Source organism: Humulus lupulus, chromosome 4, assembly GCF_963169125.1.
Source record: "Humulus lupulus chromosome 4, drHumLupu1.1, whole genome shotgun sequence".
In the NCBI taxonomy this organism is placed as follows: Eukaryota; Viridiplantae; Streptophyta; class Magnoliopsida; order Rosales; family Cannabaceae; genus Humulus; species Humulus lupulus.
Window position 1 is genome coordinate 124,273,670 of NC_084796.1, and position 22,835 is coordinate 124,296,504.

Genomic DNA, 22,835 nt, shown 5'->3' on the forward strand with positions numbered 1-22,835 from the left:
TGTTCCTCTGTTATAAATTCTCAGTTCCGAACATCTGCATCTCCACATGTTCTTTCTAGTCTGTCCTTCCCAACACCAGCTACTTCAGTGTCCAATCCGAGTTCTTCAACTAATTCACAACCTCTCACTAATATTTCTATCCCTTCAGCCTCTTTACCATCTGCTCCAGTATCTCCTTCTCATACTCAACCTGAGTCAGTTAGTCCATGTTCTGGCCATAATGTTACTAATGATTGTGCACATTCTATTATACCTATTTCTACTAATGATTGTAATGCAGATGTTCCTAATACTCATCCTATGCAAACTTGGGCCAAGTCAGGCATTCAAAAACCACGGGTCCTTGCTGCCACTCTTGAGCCTTCCTCAGTTAAAGCTGCTCTTTCAACTCCACAATGGAAAACTGCTATGCACACTGAGTTTGAAGCTTTACAAAGCAATAATACCTGGAGTTTGGTTGATTTACCTCCTGGTTGATCCCCCATTGGTTGCAAATGGGTGTTTCGAGTTAAAGAAAATGTCGATGGTTCTATCTCTAAGTACAAAGCGAGACTTGTGGACAAAGGCTTCCACCAACAAACAGGTTTTGACTATAGTGAGACTTTTAGTCCAGTTGTAAAACCAGTGACAATTAGAGTAGTCCTTACTCTAGCCATTTCCAAAGGTTTGAAAGTTAGGCAACTTGATGTCAATAATGCGTTCTTAAATGGTGATTTGAATTAGGACATTTACATGATTCAACCACCAGGGTTCATAAATTCATCCTCTCCAACCAAGGTGTGCAAACTTCACAAAGCTTTATATGGATTAAAGCAAGCACCAAGAGCATGGTTTGAAAAGCTGTCTAATGCTCTCACTGGTTTTGGTTTTGTCTCAGCTAAAGTAGACCACTCCTTGTTTATTCGTGCTACTTTTACTCATACCACTTATGTCCTGGTTTATGTTGATGACATTTTGGTGGTTGGCAGCAGTGATAAACTGGTTACTTCTTTGGTTCATGATCTCAGTCATGCATTTGCCTTAAAGGATCTTGGTGTTGTTGACTATTTCTTGGGTATCCAGGTCCTTCAGACATCAGATGGTATACTCTTATCTCAAAGAAAATATTTGCAAGATCTCCTTTGTAAAGCTGAAATGGAAGGTGTTAAAACTCAAAGTACTCCTATGAATAGTGGTCTTCGTCTCTCATCCTATGGTAGTGATCCGGTTCTTGATCCTACGCTTTATTGGTGTATTGTAGGTGGTTTACAGTATGCTACGATTACTCAACCTGATCTTGCTTATAGTGTTAACAAGGTCTGCCAGTTTATGCATTCTCCCCTGCAATCTCATTGGGTTGCTATCAAAAGAATTTTAAGGTACTTGGCTGGTACCTTAGATTTTGGCTTACACTTGCGTCCAACTGCAACTCTGTCCTTAGAAGCTTTCTATGATGCTGATTGGGCATCTGATCCTGATGATAGGCGTTCCACTACTACGTTCTGTGTCTATCTTGGTGACAACCTTATTGCTTGGCAATCCAAGAAGCAGAGTACCATATCTCGTTCCTCCACAGAAGCAGAATTTCATAGCCTTGCTACTGTTGTGTCTGAAATTTCTTGGATTCAGTCACTCCTTACGGAGTTACATGTTTTTGTGGTTGGTCTTCCTTCTATTTGGTGTGACAATCTCAGTTTTGTCATGTTGGCTGCTAATCCAGTTCTTCATGTATGGGACAAAGTGCTTCAAAGACAGATTCAAGTGCATCATGTACCAGCTGACCATCAAATTGCTGACTGTTTAACAAAGCCTATCTCCAGCTCCCATTTTTCCTTGCTTAGAGACAAACTAAGTGTTGTCTCAGCCTCCACACTTAGTTTGAGGGGGGCTGTCAGAGATAATTAGCTGTACTAATTCCTTTTTTGTTATGTTTAGCATAGGATTAGTTATGACAGTTAGTTATAGTTCTGTTATTCTGTTTTACAGCTTGTCTTATATACTAGCTGATATATCATCACTTGTAATAACCTTTTCTTGATAATAAAGATTGAACATAATTCTTTCTCAATTTCCTTTCTGCTATCACAGTGATTAATTAGAAAATTATTAAATTACTTTTTAAGAATATAATGGGCGGTTAAGGGTAGCTATTAAGACTAATAAAGTTATTAAAGAGTTTATGATCATGGTTAAGTGGTTTGAATAAGATTTCAGCACATTATTAGTGTTTTAACTGGTAGTTTCAGTCATGGAACCAAAAGAGAGGGAATTGGCTGATGTAAATTAAAAATTTAGAAACTACTTAATGGCTAAGGGGTTGAGGGGAGTGTTTACCTTTTCATTTGTACCTAATCATCATTTTCAAAAAATAGAGAGAAGAGAGGAAGAAAAAAGAAAAAAACTTGTTCTCTAGGTTTTGACTAGCGTAGAGCATCTCTCGACGGTAATTTTTGACTTAATTTCTTGTGGGATTCAATCATATAATTTTTTTCTTACAAGTCTCTTGATTTTATAGGAACTTTGAGATCAACTTTGAGAAAGAGACACCTTAGGTTTCTGTAACGTCCAAAATTTCCTAATAAGGCTTAGGGCCTTAATTAGGGGGTAAAGATGACAAATTATGTGATATATATGTGTATCAATATGTAAATATGTGAGTTATATTATAATATGACTTGATATGCATGTTTTGGTGTATTAAATATGCATGTGGGATTATTTATGATTAATTGAGTAATTTCCGTAATTTGGTCCATTATGGGTATATTTGGCATATGTGTGTGGTACTACCTTACTATGTGGATATGTTTGGATTACTCAGCACGAGGCGATCCTAGGGAGTAAGCTAATGAGAAAGTCACAACAGGACCTCTACTTGACTAGGAGTGAGTCAAGGGGTATATTGGGTATTTAACACATTACCCGGATATTGGGTAATAAGATTTTATGGATAAAGTCTTTGTGAAAGGATCTACAAGATTATACTCTGAAGCTATCTTCATAACTGCAACTTCTCCTCGAAGAACTATCTCTCTTAGCAAGTGATACTTCCTCTCGATGTGCTTTCACCTCTTGTGACTCTGTAGTTCCTTTGAGTTAGCTACTGCCCCAATATTGTCACAGTACATGACTAGTGGCTTATCCACATCTGGTACTACTTCCAGATCGAAATAGAACTTTTTGAGCCACACATCTTCCTTAAGCTGCTTCACAAGCTGCTATATACTTGACTTCCATGGTGGAGTCTGCAATGCTGGTTTGTTTAATACTTCGCTAGACTACCGCTCCTCCTCCAAGAGTAAACATTGACCCAAAAGTCAATTTCCAACTATCTCTGTCTGATTGAAAATCAGAATCAGTGTAACCAGTGGGGTTCAGGTCTCCACCTGAATATACAAGCATATAATCTCTAGTATTTCTAAGATACTTGAGAATATTCTTCACTGCAGTCGAATGACTCAATCCAGGATTAGATTGATAACGGTTGACTATCCCTACTGCGTAACAAATGTCAGGTCTTGTACACAACATGGCGTACATCAGACTGCCTACTACTGAGGCATAGGGATACTGTCTCATGTCTTCCTCTTCCTGAGGTGTTTTGGGACACTGCTCCTTGGAAAGGAATACTCCAGAACTTGTTGGCATATCACCTTTTTTGGAGTTTTGCATATTAAAGCGTTCTAGCACCTTATCAATATAAGTTGCTTGAGAGAGTGCCAAAGTTTTGTTCTGTCTTTCTCTAAGGATCTTACTGCCCAGGACATACTTGGCTTCTCCCAAATCTTTCATTTGGAATTGTTCACCTAACCAGTTCTTTACCTTTGATAATGATGTTACGTCATTTCCAATCAGTATTATATCATCAACGTAAAGAATGAGGAATACTACTACACCATCTTTGATTTGTTTATAGACACAAGGTTCGTCAACGTTTTGTTCAAAACCAAACGTTTTAATTGTGTCATCAAATCTAAGATTCCAGGATCTAGAGGCTTGTTTGAGTCCATAAATTGACCTAAGAATCTTGCAAACCTTTTGCTCTTGACCTTTTAATTTGAACCCTTCTGGTTGAGACATGTAAATGGTTTCGTCAAGGAAGCCATTCAAAAAAGTTGTTTTGACATCCATTTGCCAAATCTCATAATCCATGCACGTAGCTATTGACAAGAGTATACAAATGGATTTTAGCATGGCTACAGGAGAAAAGGTTTCTTAATAGTCAACCCCTTCTTTCTATGTGTAACCTTTGGCTACAAGCCTTGCTTTGAAAGTCTCTACTTTCCCATCCGCTCCTCTTTTCTTCTTGAATATCCACTTGCAACCAATGGGTTTGATATTCTCAAGTGGATCTTCAAGAACTCAGACAAAATTGGAATACATCAATTCCATTTCTTGGTTCATGACTTCTTGCCATTTGTCCTTGTCAGAATCATTCATTGCATCTTTAAATGTTAATGGATCGTCTTTGTTTGTATCAAACACAAGCATTTGAACTTTGTGTACATAGTGTGTGGGTTGCTTACTAACCCTCCCACTACGATGAGGTTCTCTACTATTCTAACTAGAACTAGCAGTTTCCTCTTGCCATCTTTCATTGGTTGTTGTTGGTGACTTTGCAACTTCATTTGAGACCATCTCCTCCAGAACAACCATACTGCGAGGTTTGTGGTTATTAACATAGTCATGTTCAAGAAAAGTTGCATTTGTCGATACAAATGTTTTATTTTCTTTTGGAATATAGAAAATTCCACCTCTAGTCTCTTTGGAATATCCCACAAACATGCACACTTCAGAGCGTGATTCCAACTTCCCGGTCTTTCCTTTAAGCACGTGTGCAGGACACCCCCAAATTTGAAAATGGTGTAAACTAGGTTTACAACCATTCCATAATTCTATGGGTGTCTTTGGGATAGACTTAGATGGAACAACATTCAATATGTATAGAGCACATTGAATTGCATAGCCCCAGAATGACAGTGGTAATGATGAGAAACTCATCATTGATCTTACCATATCTAATAACATTCTGTTCCGTCTTTCTGAAACACCATTTTTTCATGGCGTTCCAGGTGTTGTGAGTTGGGATTGAATGCCATGCTCACGCAGATGGTCCTCCAATTCAAAATCCAAGTACTCTCCTCCTCGATCAGATCGAAGAGCTTTAAGTGATTTACCTAATTTCTTTTCAGCTTCTGCTTGAAATTGTTTGAACTTTCCAAAAGTTTTAGATTTTCTTTGCATTAAGTATAGGTAACCATATCTTGAATAATCGTCAATGAAAGTTACGAAGTATTCATAACCTCCTCTTGCTTGTACATTAAGTGGACTGTAAACATCCGTATGTACTAGCTGAAGTGGTTCTGTGGCTCTTGAACCTTTAGCAGAGAAAGGTCTCTTGGTCATTTTTCCTTCTAGACATGATTCACAAACAGGGAGAGATCCAATAGATAGTTCTCTTAAAGGACCATTCTTTACAATCCTGTTTATTCTGTCTAGACCAATATGGCCCAATCTCAAGTGCCACAGATATGTTTCACTATCGGAATCAGTCTTTTGTCGTTTAATAGATCTAGGATTAGCTGTTTTAAATAATTCAGAATTATTGATAGTTTGTCATTCATAATAAGTATGTAAATTTTTTTTATCCCAAAGCATTTGCATAACAAGTAAATAGATAATTTCTTTAAATAATAACTACTTTATTAATAAAAGAAATAAATGTCATGCAAAATAAGAAATAAGTTTCCAAACATAAATAATCAAAATTACTAATAGTAAACTGTGGATGCTCAAATTCCACCAAGGGAAAATATGGAGGTCGATCCTCATTAGCCCCAGACAGTTCAAGCAACCCAATATTTTTCCCTCAACCCATGTCTCATAAGAGGCCTCAATAAAAATGCATCAGGAGATCCGAGGAGTCACGCGAGGCTCCTCTGCGTGCCCTGCGCGAGGCCCCCGCCTCGCTCCACGGTGCGCCCACGCGAGCCCCGCCTCTCTCCGCGACGCGCTCGAGGAAGGTCCCCGCCTCGCTCCATGGTGCGCCCACGCAAGCCACGCCTCGCTCTGCGGCGCGCCCACGCGAGGCCCTATTTCTCTAGCTGCGCGCCGCCATCTCACCTCGACCACGCCTCACCCATGCCCAGGCGCGAGGCCCCATATCTCCAGCTGCGCGCTGCCATCTCGCCTCGGCCACGCGAGGCCCCGCAAGGCCACACCTCGCCCATGCCCAGGCACGAGACTCCATTTAGCCAGCTGCACATAACCATCTCGTGAGGCGCCCGTGTGACCCGCGAGGCCGTGTCTCGGCCATGCCTAGGCCCCACGCACCGTCTCGCAAGACGCGCCTCTATGGAATAAGCATGTGCCCTGCTGATGAGGCCCTTCTCTATTTTCTAAGGAAGGTGTCACCAGCGGGGCTCGACTCCCACACACTTATCTTGCTCATGGCTACACGAGAGCGACCTTTAGATACAAGGCACCCTTTTTCCTATAGGTACGGAGTCCACTGATGAACTAAAAGGGAGTTAGAGTACAGACATAGTACTCACATCAGATAAGTAGTGGTGGTACGAGCGAAGTACCTTCCGTTGTCCTCACCAGCCACTCCTCTGACACCCATACCAAGCAGGTAGTGGAAGCACGATCAAGTACTAAAGTGGAGGTGCACCCACCAACCTTGACCATGTACTGGAGCAGACACCACTACCCCTGAGACCACTCACCTGACAGTGTACTGACGTACTACCTGGTCCCCTGGACCACATTGTATCAGGGGCCATTAGAGCCCACTATAAAATAAACTCCACTTCCATTTGGAAGGGGGTTGGAAAATTTGCTGTGGCAAGTGCACCATAGTGAATGAAAAACTGATTTCATCATTGTTCTTCTGCAATTGTTCTTGGAGTTGATACTTAAATTTCTAAGACTTTTCTATTGATAATCTTTATTTTGCAATTTTTTCCAACTTAACTTAGTTGACGAGTTCTCACCGTCAACAGTTTGGCGCCGTGTATGGGAACCTAAGTACCAAGCTACTGTTCTACCATTACTTTCGGCAAGGAGAAATGCCGAGACGTTCAAAGCGACTCACGGAACCACGAGAGGTGGAGGTCCACCTTAACGGAGTCCAGGTGAAGGCCTCCATGAAGGACCCTCCTCCACCCAGAGATGTAGAGCCCCCAAGGGACCCTGAAGTTCACGAGGGTGATAGAGAGGTCACGTCACCGGTCGTCCCTCCCGGAGAGAGTCATCCAAGGGCACCGTCAGGAAATGCAAACGAGTTTCCGTCTCCTAAACCGCCACAAGTACCGAACTCCAGCCGGCAGGACCCAGGCCCCTCAACGCATAGACATGATAAGCACCCCCGGGTCCATTCCGTGAGCTCGAGTTCTAAATCTCGATTCTATGAAGAAGAAATATGTGAGCTGCACCATAAGAACCAAAGGTTGGAGACTACCCTGGAGAATATGCAAGAGGTGCTGAATGGCCTATTGCAAGGTAAGTCGAACGTGACCTTGCCCAAGAGAAAAGAGAAAGGTCGTGAGGGGGTAGAGACCACCGTTCCAGTAGACGATGGGAGGACTCGACACTCCACCAATAACACCTCCCGAACAAAGAAACGCGAACATCCTGAGCCACCAAAGCAGGCCCATAAACCAGAGCCGAAGACCAACGCGACCCTTCGCAACGAGGATGAGGTCACCTCTAAGAGAGCACCCTCAGACTTATGGGAGGAGCTTAACAAAAAGAGGGCAGGTGAAAGGACCACGCCCCCTATGGCGCCTCGAGAGGGCAAAGGAAAGGGGGATCTTGACCCGTCCGCTTTAAGGGACTCTCTAAGCAAGAGGAGACAAGACCTGGGCACAGAAATGAGAAGCCTGCGAAGCAAGATTGCCACCGCCTCTGGAGGTCAAGCTGCTGAGGAAGAGTTCGACCATGAGTCACCCTTCGTTAGGGAGATCCAAGCCATCCAGCTCCCTGCCAATTTTAAGGAGCCCCATATGACCCCCTACTAAGGAAGCACAAATCCAAAATACCATCTAGATACATTTAACGACCTGATGAAGTTGAGGGGAATTGCCAGCGGAGCCAGATGCCACTGCTTTGCTGTCACCTTGAGAGGACCTGCGTACAAATGGTTCAAAAGACTTAGACCGGGGTCCATCAGATCTTGGCAATAGCTTTCTGATGAATTCCTCCAGCAACACCACGCCGTGCGAGACTACACGATGCCAGGCACCAGCCTCGCGAATGTGAAGCAAGGAGAAAATGAGAGTCTGAAGAGCTATATTCACAGGTTCAATATGGAGGCAGCTAAAGTAGGGAGCCTGACCCGCCGAGAGCTAAAAATTTCCATCACAGCTGGAGTACGCCCAGGAAGCAAGTTATGGGATAACATGCTCAAGAGGGAGGTCACAGACTTGGATGATTTCTACGAGCGGGCACAAAAATACATTCGCGTGGAGGATGGCCACGAGAACCTCAAGGCCGGAGAGAACCCAAGCGGTGCAAAGAAGAAGGGGGTTTATGAGGGAACAAGAGACGATCGACCCCGGAAGCATCAACGCTCTGAGGAGCGCCTACAGGGCCTCTACACCTTTTACACTTACCTCACCCATGCGAGGGAGCATATTTTCGTTGCGAATGAAAACTGGGTCCCTTTCAAAAGGCCCCCGCCAATGAAAAAAGACTGGTCCAAAAGAGACCCCAGCAGGTATTGCCAGTATCACAAGGATGTCGGCCAAACCACCGCAGAATGCAACCATTTGAAGGTGGAAATCGAGGAGCTCATTTGCAGGGGACATTTGGGCAGGTACGTGCACAAGGAGAACCAGAGGCCAGAAGAAGGAGCGTCCCCACCGTGGGCGCGAGAGGTGGCTCCAGAAATATAGGGAGAGGTCAGGACCATATTTGGAGGACCAAGATTCGGAGGCGATTCAAGGAAGGGACGAGACAAATACGCCAAGGAGGCTAGACAAAGTCCTCCACCATGCGTTTGGAACGCCCCCCGAAGAGTTTCAAGGGCGAGAATGACTCAATAACTTTCACTGAAGAAGACGCACAGGGGGTGCATTTCCCTCATAATGACCCCCTGGTGCTAACTGTCCAGCTTGCGAACATGAGAGTACATCGAGTCCTAGTGGATATTGGAAGCTCTGTGGACATCTTGCATCGCCCCGCTTTGGAGAAAATGGGACTGAGCATCCGACACTTGAAGCCCTGCAATTCCTCCCTTTATGGATTCACAGGGGACTCGATACAGCCCCTAGGTGCGATTGAATTAGCCCTCACCATGGGGGAACAACCCAAGCAAACCACCATAATGGAAAACTTTGTCGTGGTGGATTGCGCCTCAGCCTTCAACGCGGTATTAGGGAGACCCTCTCTAGGAAAATTGAAGGAAATAACTTCTGTGTATCACCTAGCCATGAAATTCCCAACCCCTGGGGGAGTAGCATGCATGAAAGGGGAGCAGAAGGAAGAAAGGGAATGCTATAACATGTCCCTCCGCACAGCCACAAAACCATCAGTGCCGATGGCAATGGTTGTGTATGAAGGTGCGACCCACACGAACTGGACCCACGAGTTATGGAGCACCTCGAGAAATGTTACTAGTGGGGCTTCGACCCCTGGTGCAAATAGGACCTATGTTTAGTTTGTTCCTTATTATGTTAGCATAGTAAGTAAGAACCAAAGAGGCTACCTAGGTAACCTCCCAGTTAGATGTAACCCTTCTTTAAATATGTCGTTGTAAACCACATGCTATGAATGAAACGGTTTGCAACTTCGCATGTTGTTTTTCTTCTCTATGCGGGCATCAACCAAAGTGCCTGCCGAAATAAATTTCACCAAACACTTGGGGGGCAGGACAGGAGGTAACGACATATAGCAAGCAAAAAAAAAAAAAAAAGGGATCCTTAAACAAGAGGAGCCTAAAAAGGACCCCCCAGCAAATAGGAGGATCCAAAAATGGCCCCTTGCACCAGAATCCTAAAAAGGACCCTCTATCAGAAGGACCTTAAAAGGGACCATGATCCCAAAAGAACCCCTTGTATCAGGGCCTTAAGCGAAGTCCTTATATGTATAAAACAGGGAGAGGACCTTACAAGGCATCCCTTGGGTTCACAAGGATTAGCTACCCTTGTGAACATCAAGGGGGCCAAAGGGTCTTACAAAAAAAAAAAAAAAGTATAGTAACAGCAATAATAAGTCTAGAGCGGCCACCAAGCCGTCTAGCCAAAAAGGGTCCTAAAAGAGACCCTTGCAAAAATAGTACTATGAATAACGACGAGAAGGACGCTTCTCGCAAAAAATAATAAGCGCACGCAAGATTATATAAAAGGATAGCTAGGACCCAAGGGGTCAAAATATCCTTATAAAAGTAATCAAGACGCACCAAAAGAGGTCCCATTGAACCCTTTCACATGGGCTCCGAAGGACCTCCAGCCTAGTAAATAAAAGAGGGGAACCTGCCAAACCCCATCATACAGGCTCAAAAGGGCCTAAAATGCAGTGTAATAAGAGATAAATAACCACATATGTATATATACATTAAAAAAGGGAGTCTTAAGGACATGACAATATTTACAAAAGAAAAATAGTAATAACGATAATATTACAACGGCTCAAATAAGCATACATCTACAGCGGGCTGGCTGGCAGAGGAAATGAAATAGCAACCTCAGGGCCTCCTGCCCGGGCCGCTCCACCCAGCCGCCCGGGCCACGACATACTCGCCAAAGGAGGAGAAGTCGAAGTTAGGGTCCTACCTCCATACACCATAGAGGGCGCGCTCTATAGACCTATGCTCAGTAGTCGCCCTCTCCGCTTCTAAAGAGGCAACCCTCTCCTGCGACGCAGCAACCTCAGCTCTAGCAGCTTCAAGATCGATCTCTAGGGAAGAGACCCTCGCCTGTGCAGCCACGGTAGCCTGGGCACCCTGGAGCTCACTCTCTAGCTTGGTAACCGTGTCCTGCAGCTTCGAGGCCTTGGCAACCACTTTCTTCCTCTTTTTTAACGAGTTGGCAAGTTTGGTCTGAACCCTTGTCAATTTATGCTTGGTTTCATTAAGCTCTCTCTCGAGCTCCTGAGCCCGTGCTGCGAGACGGTCCCTCTCGGTGCAGGACACGGAGAGATTGCCAGCCGAGTCAGCAAACCGCAGAGCCATAGTATAGGCCTGCACAAGAAAGTTAACAACAGCAACAATAAGTAACAAAAACAAAAAATATATGCATGTACATCTATACATAATAGGGCCGACGCGAGGTGCAGGAACTCACCCAAGTCATGGTGCGCCTTAGGTTTTCCCCAAGGTCCGACAGAGCAACATTCCCAAGACCGTTCCAGTCAGATACGGGGAGGCCCGAGGCAAGTTGGACGTATCGCTGCCCGTAAGACGTCGCCATCCGAGACATCCAGGGCTCCCCATCCACACCGGGGGCACCTAGCTGGACGAGGACAGACGACCCACTCACCGAAATGGGAGGGGCGCGAGAAAAGTGGAAAAGTGAGGCCCCAGTAGATCAGAGGGAGGCTCTGGAAGATCGGCGAAATAAGTCCCCGATGGTCCAGGGTCGAGAGGAGCCTGAGTGAAGGCGTCATAGCCCTCAAGGTTAGGGCAAAAAAAACACCCCAGAATGGCCTGCTGGTCTTGAAAATGAAGGGCTATGTCTGGATCATAAGAGGCACATGGAGGGCATCCCCCAGAAGATGGAGGCAGCTGGTGAGGTCCCCCGCGGTCAAGGGGGGCTTCCTCCAGCTCTTCCTTAGCCTCATCGTCAGCTGGGCAAGGCTCGGCCAATCCCCCTTCATCTTCTTGGACCCAGAGATGGTCCACAACAACATGGGGTCTGAGACAGGGGACAATTTATGGAGGTTCAGATTCTTCATGGTGAATAAGTACACCACCTTTTTCATATCAGGGTCAATGTTGAGAAACTTCCTCAGATATCTCGCTTCCGACCCGACGGTTGTGGGTTCGGCAAATTGCTCTGCATAATACACGCCATGGTCGATATGAACGTAAGTCATGAAACAATAAGTTGCAAGAAAGTAAAAGAGAGAAAGTGATGCTTAGGGTACTTACTGGGAGTGGCCCGGAAGTCTTCGCGGACAGAGAGGGGGCCTTCCACGAAGAAAAAGTCCTGCTTCCAGGACCCCGGGTTGGACACCGAGCCCTCTATCAAAGAGGCCTCGTTGTTGGCTTTTTGCAAATAGTAAAAGCCCTTTGACTTGGGAGTAGGCATGAGGTTGTAGAGGAAATACACCTCTTTTGCCGTAGGAGCGCATTCAAATAGTTTCATAAACGCAACGAAAAGGCAGCTCAAAGTCAGCCAGCCATTGGGTGCCAGCTGAAGCGGTGCCAGGTCGAAGTAGTTGAGGACCACAACAAAGAACGGGTGTAGCGGGATGGTACCACCTGCTTTCAGGATGTGCTCGCTAAGGGCCACATAACCGGTCTTGGGGCAGTTGGCCCGGCATGTCTCCAAAGGAGTGTATAGAGCGTACTCCGGGGGAACACGATATTGATGCACAATTTCCCTCAGTCTGTTCTCGGACACATGCGACACCAGTTCGGATGCCAGTAAAGGAACATCGTCTGGTTCATGGGAGGCTACCTGTCGTCGTGCCCTCGGCATTTCTGCAAAACCAAAAGAAAAAGGTAAGAAAGAGATAGAACACTTGACCCTCCATTTTTTCTTCCTAGCAAGAGTCTTCCATTGGGGGAGCGACTGCGGAAGCGCTATGCTAGGAAAAATCGAGAGTAAGGGCTGAAGAGAAGCGGAAGCAACCCCATGACAGTCATCAGGCGAGTATGGGATAGAGGGCTCAGGTGGAAGGTGTCCCTCCATAAGCTCCAACTCCCTCTGCAACTCTAAAAGGGTCACCCTAAGGCTCGCTACATGGTCACTAAGGTCTGGGGGGAAAGGTGCTCCGTCTCCTCTCGACACCGAGTCAATTTCGCTCTCCACCACCCAAATTTTACGCCTAAGTTCAGCCATGTGCTCAAGATGGCGGATACGGGCCTGCCTTAAGGAATCATAGTCTTGGTAAGGGATTTCCTCAGGGGACTCTGAGTCTGAGGACAGGTCAATAAACTCAACCCCCGGAGGTGTGTCAAACGGACCATCACTAGCCATGAGGCCTCGTTCCGAAAGCCAAAAAGGGGTTCACGTGTAAATGAGGGGATGGCTACAAAACACAAAGGAATGGGCTTAGAACCTCTAGATGCAAATGCCCTAGATGATTCACTACGGGGTATAAAAAAGAGGGGCATGCAAATGGGCAAACTCACTGCAAGCTCAGGCCAAGGTACCCCATCCTGAGTAATGCTAATTTGGACCCAATAAATATGAGGGAAAAAGAAAATATACCTCAAGCAGGAAAAATAGAGTGCAGTTGCAGTCTATAGGAGGTCGAGGGCCAAACGCTCCGGCAGGGTCAAGAAAGAGCTAAGTGGTTGAAAGCACGTGTCTGCAGAAATAAACAAAAAGGATGTGTTAGCCTCCAAATAGACATACCAAAAATTAGCTCATATGTAAAAAAAAAATGAATGATGAAAATGAAATGAAAAAACAAAATGAAGGAGACTATGGAAAAAATGAGGATGTAGGGGATTGAACCCCTTACCTCTTAAAAAAGGAAGGATTCTCAAAACCACTAAGCCAAAGGAGTAAGGTGAAAATAATAAGCCTTGCATGAAGGCCTATTTATAAGAATTAAAGAGAAGAGTCTACAAGAGCACCTAAAGGTCCTCTCCTAGATTGGGGGGCAAGTGTGGATGCTCAAATTCCACCAAGGGAAAATATGGAGGTCGACCCTCATTAGCCTCAGACAGTTCAAGCAACCCATGTCTCACAAGAGGCCTTAATAAAAATGCATCAGGAGATCCGAGGAGTCACGCGAGGCTCCTCCGCGTGCCCCGCACGAGGCCCCCACCTCGCTCCACGGTGCGCCTACGCGAGCCCCACCTCGCTCCGTGACGCGCCCGCGCAAGTTCCCCGCCTCGCTCCACGGTGCGCCCACGCGAGCCCCGCCTCGTTCTGCGGTGCGCCCACGCGAGGCCCTGCCTCGCTCTCAGCACGCCCACGCGAGGCCTTATTTCTCCAGCTGCGCGCCGCCATCTTGCCTCGGCCACGCAAGGCCACGCCTCATCCATCCCGCACATCACCTCGCCACGTGAGGCCATGCCTCGCCCATGCCCAGGCGCGAGGCCCCATTTAGCCAGCCGCACGTCACCATCTCGTGAGGCGCCCGTGTGACCCGGGAGGCCGTGTCTCGACCATGCCTAGGCCCCACGCACCGTCTCGCAAGACGCACCTCTATGGAATAAGCATGTGCCCGGCTGATGAGGCCCCTCTCTATTTTCTAAGGAAGGTGTCACCAGCGGGGCTCGACTCCAACACACTTATCTCGCTCATGGCTACACGAGAGCGACCTTTAGATACAAGGCACCCTTTTTCCTATAGGTACGGAGTCCACTGACGAACTAAAAGGGAGTTAGAGTACGAACATAGTACCCACATCAAATAAGTAGTGGTGGTATGAGTGAAGTACCTTCCGTTGTCCTCACCAGCCACTCCTCTGACACCCGTACCAGGTAGGTAGTGGAAGCACGATCAAGTACTAAAGTGGAGGTGCACCCACCAACCTTGACCATGTACTGGAGCAGACACCACTACCCCTGAGACCACTCACCTGAGAGTGTACTGGTGTACTACCTAGTCCCCTGGACCACATTGTATCAGGGGCCATTAGAGCCCACTATAAAATAAACTCCACTTCCATTTGGAAGGGGGGTGGAAAATTTACAGTAGCAAGTGCACCATAGTGAATGAAAAACTGATTTTACCACTGTTCTTCTACAATTTTTCTTGGAGTTGATACTTAAATTTCTAAGGCTTTTCTATTGATAATCTTTATTTTGCAATTTTTTCCAACTTAACTTAGTTGACGAGTTCTCACCGTCAACATAAACTAAATTTCTAGACTGTAGTTTTCTTCGTTCAAAGAAATCTAGAATTTCTAAATAGTGCCAAACTTGCTAATCAAATCCTTTTATTATAAACGTGTAACTAGGGCTAGTGACAAGGGTTAGGGTTAAAATTTTTGGTCAAATAGAAACATTGACTTATCATTTACAAGTTTAGTACATAATGGGATCCCAAAATAATATAAACAGATGTTTAAGAGGGTTATTATAGTCAAAAGTTACAACCAGCTGACCTAAGGGACAAAATAAGGGATACAACTGTAGTTCCTCCAAGATAACCCCGGCCGTGGTGGTCGAGTAGTTATATATGTACACGCCACAACAAAAGCTCTCCAAGTCATGGTTGGTCCAACTTTCCTTTTCCCTTACCTGCACCACATAGCACCTGTGAGCCAAGGCTTAGCAAGAAAACTTAATCATGTGCATGAACAGTAAATATAGATTCCAGATGCATATCTAGCATGCCCATTACTAATAACAATTACAAATAAATGATCATAGTATCATTCTGGGGCCCGCTGCCCTAAATAGATGACCATAGAGTGAATTCGGGGACCTATGCCCTAGCAATGTGACCATAGAGTCATCGAGGGCCCTTTGCCTTAGCTCTGAGTAACTAGCCATAGAGCTAGCCAAGAGCTTTTGTTTTCCAAATGACCTCACGGTTGGCCAACGACCAGCGCATAGCACACTATTGCCACCCTTAACCAGATATTCAGATAACCAGACAAACAGATACATAGAAGGATACTTCAGACAATACAAGTATGCATACATATTAATCATCTATCTCAGCCAATTAAATACAAACATAGTAACAACCATGTTCCTTAACGAGGTCGATCCCAATTACACAGACAATGCAAACAATCATTAAACTATTATCCAAACATAGAGCATTCAAGCATGCTTAACCAACGAGCACAAACATAACCTTAATCACATTCATTCTCAGGGGCTTGAGCCCTATTCATAATTACATTGAACAAGTGGGCCAAGCCCTAATCGCATATATCATGTATCGGGGTTTTCTTACCTTAGGTCTAAGTGCAACGCATAATAAGAATGACCCTTAAGCACGATCCCCATTCTGAGCCCCTAGCGATAACCTAGTCATAACCATAGTATAGAATCCCATCAATAACGAGCGTATAAAGGATTAAGGAATGATTCCTAGCCTCCGGGATGTTGAATTCTACTAAATAGGGTAGTAGATTCGATCCCGAGCCCTTAGGTTTGAGTTCTCGCACTCAAAACCTTCCCGGGGCTAAAAAGCCCTTCAAGTGCCGCCACCCAAGGCAAAAGAGCCACGGCCCGCCCCAAGTTAGAGAGCCCAAGGGCTCTCATCTGACACAAGCACCGCAACGCACCCCTACAAGCGTTGCATCTCAAAATGGCAAACCAACACCTCCTTCTCTGTTTGTTCATGAGAGCCGCGAGGTCCAAGAACAGGGCGGTGGATCGACAAGAAAACCCAGATTTTCCCTTGGTTTCTCCAAGACAAATCTCACCAAAAACCTATTCAAACATAGCCAAATCCCTAAAAAAAGGTTCCCAATCAACTCAGCACCTCAATACCAACAAAACCAAAGCTTAAACTTGGCCAAAACCTCACAAAATCTCCAACTAAGAATTGAGTTTTCAAAACTATAAAACTTAACTAAAACAAGAGAAAACATAGAGAATTGAGACTAGAAATCCATACCTTTGCTACCCAAAATGATGCTAAGCTTTTCCTCAAGCAATCTCGAGCCTAAGCTAGCTTCGATTCCTCCTAGATCACAAGAGATTCCCAACGAATTGAGAGAGAGAGAGAGAGTACATGAAATTGAGAAAGGGTGTTTGCTGAGTGAACATGTTTGTGTTTCTGTATTTGTGAGGTTACTTAGAGTTCAAGTAAATCTAAGTAAATCCCAAGGCTCGGGGTACCGAAAACGTCCCCGAGGGTAAAATTGTCAAAATCCCTAAAATTCCCTCCTAATCTAACTAACTCCAAATATATCCTTGAATATTTATTCCCATTACCCAATATCCCAGTAATGCACTAAATACCCAAAATACCCCTTGACTCACCCTGAGTTGGGTATTTGGTCCCGTTGTGACTTTCCTGCTAACTTGCTCCCTAGGATCGCCTCGTCCCAAGTAACCCAAATATATCCACATAATAATGTGGTCTCACACATATATGGACATATATTCCAAATATACCCGTAGCAGGCCAAATTATGAAAATTGCGCTCTAATAAGAAATAGGTCCACATGCATGTTTAATACACCTAAACATGCATATCTAATCATATTATAATATAACTCACGTAATCATGTAATGACACACATATATATCACATAAACATATATTTCATAATTAAATCACATAATTTTCCATCTTGGCCCCCTAATCAAGGCCCTAAGCCTTATTAGGTAATTTGTGACATTACAACTATCCCTTCCTTACAGAAATTTCGTCCTTGAAATTTTACCTAAAAAGCTTGGGATACTAATTTTGCATATCTGACTCCAGTTCCCAGGTCGCTTCCTCAACCTTGCTATTCCTCCATAATACCTTAACCAAAGGTATAGTCTTGTTCATTAGGACCTTGTCCTTTCTGTCTAAAATTTGAACTGGCTGCTCCTCACAGGATAAATCTGTCTCTAGTTTCAGATCCTCGTAACTCAAAACATGAGTCCCATCTGATACATACTTCCTCATCATGAAAATATGTAATATGTTGTGCACACTAGACAATGCCGGGGGTAAGGCCAACCTATAGGCCGCCTAACTGATCCTCTCAAGGATCTCAAATGGTCCAACAAACCTAGGGCACAACTTGCCCTTCTTCCCAAATATCTTCATCCCTCTCAGTGGTGAAACCCTAAGGAAGACATAGTCTCCCACTTGGAACTCCACGTTCCTCCGCTTTGGGTCTGAATAACTCTTTTGTCTACTCTGAGACGCGAGCATCAAAGCTCTAATCTTTTCAATAGCCTCAGTGGTCCTCTGAACTGCCTTAGGACCCAAATATTTCCTCCCACCCTTCTCATCCAAGTGAATGGGAGATCTACACTTCCTACCATACAACATCTATAAGGTGCCACTCAAATAGTCGACTGGTAACTGTTATTATGAGAAAACTCTATCAGAGGAAAATATTTACTCTAGGATCCTTCAAAGTTCAATACACATGCTCTTAGCATGTCCTCCAATATCTGGATAGTCCCCTCAGACTGACCGTCAGTCTGAGGATGATAAGATGTATTGAACTTCTGTTGTGTACCCATCACCTTCTATAAACTTCTCCAAAACTTGGTAGTAAAGACAGGGTCCCTATCCGACACGATAGTCCTCGGAGTCCCATGAATTCCTACTATCATTCTCACATAGATATCTGCATACTGGTCAACCGTGTAGTTCTTCCTTACTGGTAAGAAGTGAGCTGACTTCGTATACCGGTCCATAATGACCCAGACTGAACCATGCTAGCCCACTGTCCTGGGCAATCCCACCACGAAATCCATCGTGATGTCCTTCCACTTACACTCTAGATATCTAGAGGTTGTAGCAGCCATGCTGGTCTCTGATGCTCTACCTTGACCTGCTGACAGGTCAGGCACTTCGTCACATTCTCAGTCATGTCCCTCTTTATTCCAGGCCACTAATATAAAACTTTCAAATCCTGGTACATCTTCGTGGTAATTTGATGTAGAGAATAAATGGTAGTATGAGATTCATTCATAATCTCCCGTCTGATCCCAGTGTCTATCGGAATACAAATATGATCCTTTGTATCTCAATAAACCCATGTCTGACTGTAACGTCCTGAATTTGTTAATAAGGCTTAGTGCCTTGATTACTGTGCCTGGAGAGCCTAATTGCAATTATATGTGTGATTATGGGTTATATGGGTGATTGTGTGACATAAATGACTTGTGTGGTAATGTGATTAGACATGCATGTTTATGTGTATTAAATGTGCATGTGGGCCTATTCCTGTAAATAGGGGCATGTTTGTAATTTTGGCCCATTGAGGGCATAAATGTAATTATGTATGTATTGTGAGTGAGACCCCAGTGTTATGGGGATATATTTGAGATGTGTGGTCCGAGATGATCTTAGGGAGCGAATTAGCGGAATAGTCACAACGGGGTCTAATGCCCAGTTCGGGGTGAGGCTAGGGGTATTATAGGGAACTTAGCGTATATTGGGATTTAACAGGTAACAGGTAATTATTTAGTGATTATTTGGGTATGTCGAGATTAATTGGGAATTTATAAGACTATTTGAGGATTAGTGGGAAATGGGACACAAAGACTATTTTGCCCTTGAGGGACTTTGATGGGAGAGTTGTAAGGCAGGGGTATAGTGGTCATTTGGGCTAGAGGATAGACTTAATACCTTAGAAGCCTTTAGAAACCAAAACAAGGTAGAACACTCAGTCCTCTCTCCTCTCCTAACCGACTCTCTCTTTTTCTCTCTCAATTTTGGTGGAATTCTTTAGGAAGCTAAGGAAATTAGTGGCTGAAAGCTTGGGAAATTGAAGACTTGAGGCCTAGAATTTGGTTAGCTACAGCTAGGAGGTTTAACTCACAACTGAGGTGAGTTTCAATTTCGGTTTTAATGGTGTTTTGTTTTTTTTTTTATGGCTGTTCTTGAGCTTTGAGGCTCAAGGTTATGAATTTGAGTTTTGGATGGAGTTTTCAGTATGTTGAGCTGGGGTTTTGTTGCTAGTATCATATTGGTATTATTCTGGGGATTGAATTATAGTTTTAGGAATTATTTGGGAAGATTTTGGTGGGTTTTGGGCTAAGGAAAAGTAGAGGAATTCTTGGTTCGTTGGGTCAGGTCGCGACCTTGTTCTTAGGGCTCCGCGACTTAGGTGAACACAGGGCTAGGTGGGGGCTTCTGCTTTGGAGGCACACCATGACTCTCTAGGGCAAGTTACGGTCCGTGTCCTGGTTCTAGACAGGGAGCCCTCTGATCTAGGAGGAGAGCTACGACCCTTAGGGGCAAGTCGCGGCCCATTTGGTCATTTTTGGGCCACCTCAAGTTTTAATGACGGGAACTTGAACCTAAGGGCTCGGGAAGAATTTTACTACTCGGTTTAGTAGAGTTTGAGGTCCCGGAGGCTAGTATGTTATTCCTAAGGCTTTTAATTCATTTAGATCATGATGGATATTTATCATTATGTTGTGACTAGGTTTTTCCATTCAGGCTCGGGTTTAGGGATCGTGCTTGAGATTGCTTTTGGTTGTCAGCTTGGGACACAAGGTAAGAAAATTGTATGTGCTCATAGAGCTATATTGTACTTAGTATTGTATGTATGGTTTGCAACGATAACGTCATATGTGTGTTTGTGACAGAATCGGCGAAGGCCAGAATCAGCAAAGTCGGAGACGGTATGGGCCGGGATTGACAAAGGTCGAACACGAGATAGGCTGGGATCGGAAGAGGTCGGAGATGACATAGGCCGGGATTGGCGAAGGCTGGAGTCAGCAAAGGATGGGATCGACAAAGGTCGTTGATGGCGTTGGTTGGGAACAACAAGGGCCTAGAGCGGCAAAGGCTGAGATCGGTGTTAAGCATGCTGAATGCAGACTGCTAGGGCAAGACCCTTAAAAGGAATGACAAAGGCCAAGAACGATGTTAAGCATGCTTAATGCAGACCGCCAGGGCGAGACCCTGAAAGGGTGTTTTACTCACCCACTCGGTTAAGACCATGGACTTGGTGCCTGGTAACGTACCCTGATCGGCGGAGGCCGCTGTAGTGTTTATGTGCTGTTATACTGCTATGACGTTGTGCTGTTATGATGCTATGATTTTGTGTTGTTATGATGTTGTGATGTTATGTTATTGTGATGTTATGTTATTGTGCTGTTGTGAATGCAGAAATGAACTTGTAAATTTTTTGACGTGTTTGATTAATTATGTATTTGTTAAAGTAAATTCTTATATACTTTGCTGTGAAGTTTTCTTATTGGGCCTCACCTCACGTGTGCTCTGTGGTGCAGGTAAGGGCAAGGAAAAGATCAATCAACCATGAGTTGGAGGGCATGGAGCGGTACGTACATGTTTGGTCTACCTGGCCGCCACAGCTGGGGTTGTTTTGAGGAACACGTTGTAAACGTTTGATTTTGTCGCCAAGGTCGACTGTACCACATCTTTGGATTTTAAATGTATTTTAAAATAGTATTTTGGGATCCCAATGTAACACTTTTATAATTTTAATGAATGTCCAACCCTTTATACTTAACTTTCATTAAACGAGTCTTTATTTTGTTTTAATCACACTTTTCAGTCTAACACCTCGATTAGCGAGATAATGGCACCTTTTAAAATCACATGGTAACGACTCTAGGGTAGTAGGGCATTACACTGACATTGTATAGTCCTTAGCCAATCCAACTAGGACGTCCCCTCTAATCTTTCCTAACTGTGGGCCACTCAACTGTTTCTCCTTGGCCCTTTCTAAAAGAGTAGACAGCAGGGTGATGTTGGTTAACTAGCCCACCACTTACTCAATACCTGCTTTTGTCATATCCTTTGCTAACTCCTTAGATATTTGTCTCGCATTGTACAACTATCCCGAAACCTTCCGGCTTAAGGCATCTGCCACCCCGTTGGCTTTCCTTGGTGATAGAGGATCTCACAATCATAATCCTTCATCAGATCTAACCAACGTCTCTACGTCATGTTCAAGTCCTTCTGGGTGAAGAATTATTTCAAATTCTTGTGATCTGTGTATATCTCACACTTCTCACCATACAAGTAGTGCCGCCACACCTTCAGTGCAAAAGCCATTGCTGCAAGTTCTAGATCATGTGTGGGGTAACTTTGCTCATACTCCTTCAGCTGGTGTGATGCATAGGCAATCACCTTCCCTGTCTACATAAGGACACAACCTAGGCCCTGCTTCGAGGCATCACAATAAACCATAAACTTGTCCTGATCTATAGGAAGACTCAGAATTGGAGCAATGATAAGATTTTTCTTCAGTCTCTGGAAGCTGTCCTCACACCTGTCTGACCATATGAACCTCTGATTCTTGCGTGTCAACTCTGTCAGTGGTGAAACAATCTTGGAAAACCCCTCCACAAAGCATCTGTAATAACCTGCCAATCTCAAGAAACTTCTAATCTCTGAAGCATTCTTCGGCCTTGGCCAATCTCTAACCACCTCGATCTTCGCTGAATCCACCATAATTCCATCCAACAGACTATGTGACCTAAGAAAGTCACTTGTGGCAACTAGAACTCACGCTTCTTGAATTTCACATACAACTTGTGTTCTCTCAGCCTTTGTTGTACTAATCTGCGATGCTGCTTATGCTCTGTCTTTGACTTAGAGTATACAAGTATATCATCGATAAAGATGATCAAGAACTGATCCAGGTATTCTTTGAACAACATGTTCATCAGATCCATGAATGCTGCTGGGGCATTAGTCAGTCCAAATGACATGTAACATCCCGAATTTGTTATTAAGACTGAGTGCCTTGATTAGTGTGTCGAGAGGGCATAAGTTGATTTATATATGTGAGATTAATCGAATAAATGTGTGACTACGTGGCACACATGATTTATATGGTAATATGGTTATATATGCATGTTTATGTGTATTTAAAATGCATGTGGGTCCGCTCCTGATAATAAGGGAATATTAGTAATTTTGGCTTGTTGTGGGCATAAATGTGATTATATGTGTTAAATGATTGAGACCACATCATTATGTGGATATATTTGCAGTATTCGGCTTGAAGCGATCCTAGTGAGCGGATTAGCAGAATAGTCACAACGGGGTCCAATACGCGGCTCAGGGTGAGCCTTGGGGTATTTTGGGGACTTAGTGCGTATTTAGGATTTA

The 22,835-nt window shown here is 44.4% G+C and overlaps 1 protein-coding gene across 1 annotated transcript; it reads left to right on the plus strand.

The window, feature by feature from the left end:
• The first annotated feature begins 517 nt into the window (after positions 1-517).
• On the plus strand, positions 518-1,884 carry LOC133832525 (uncharacterized mitochondrial protein AtMg00810-like). The gene is made up of 2 exons (XM_062262859.1): positions 518-583; positions 724-1,884. The coding sequence occupies exons 1-2, from the start codon at positions 518-520 to the stop codon at positions 1,882-1,884; spliced, it is 1,227 nt and encodes a 408-aa protein (XP_062118843.1).
• Positions 1,885-22,835: the final 20,951 nt, after the last annotated feature.

Bases quoted from the DNA above. Each gene is read 5' to 3' on its own strand.
- LOC133832525 (XM_062262859.1), top strand. From the start codon at position 518: ATGTCGATGGTTCTATCTCTAAGTACAAAGCGAGACTTGTGGACAAAG. The intron at 584-723 runs GTTTTGACTATA...GATTTGAATTAG, and splicing joins AGGCTTCCACCAACAAACAG to GACATTTACATGATTCAACC.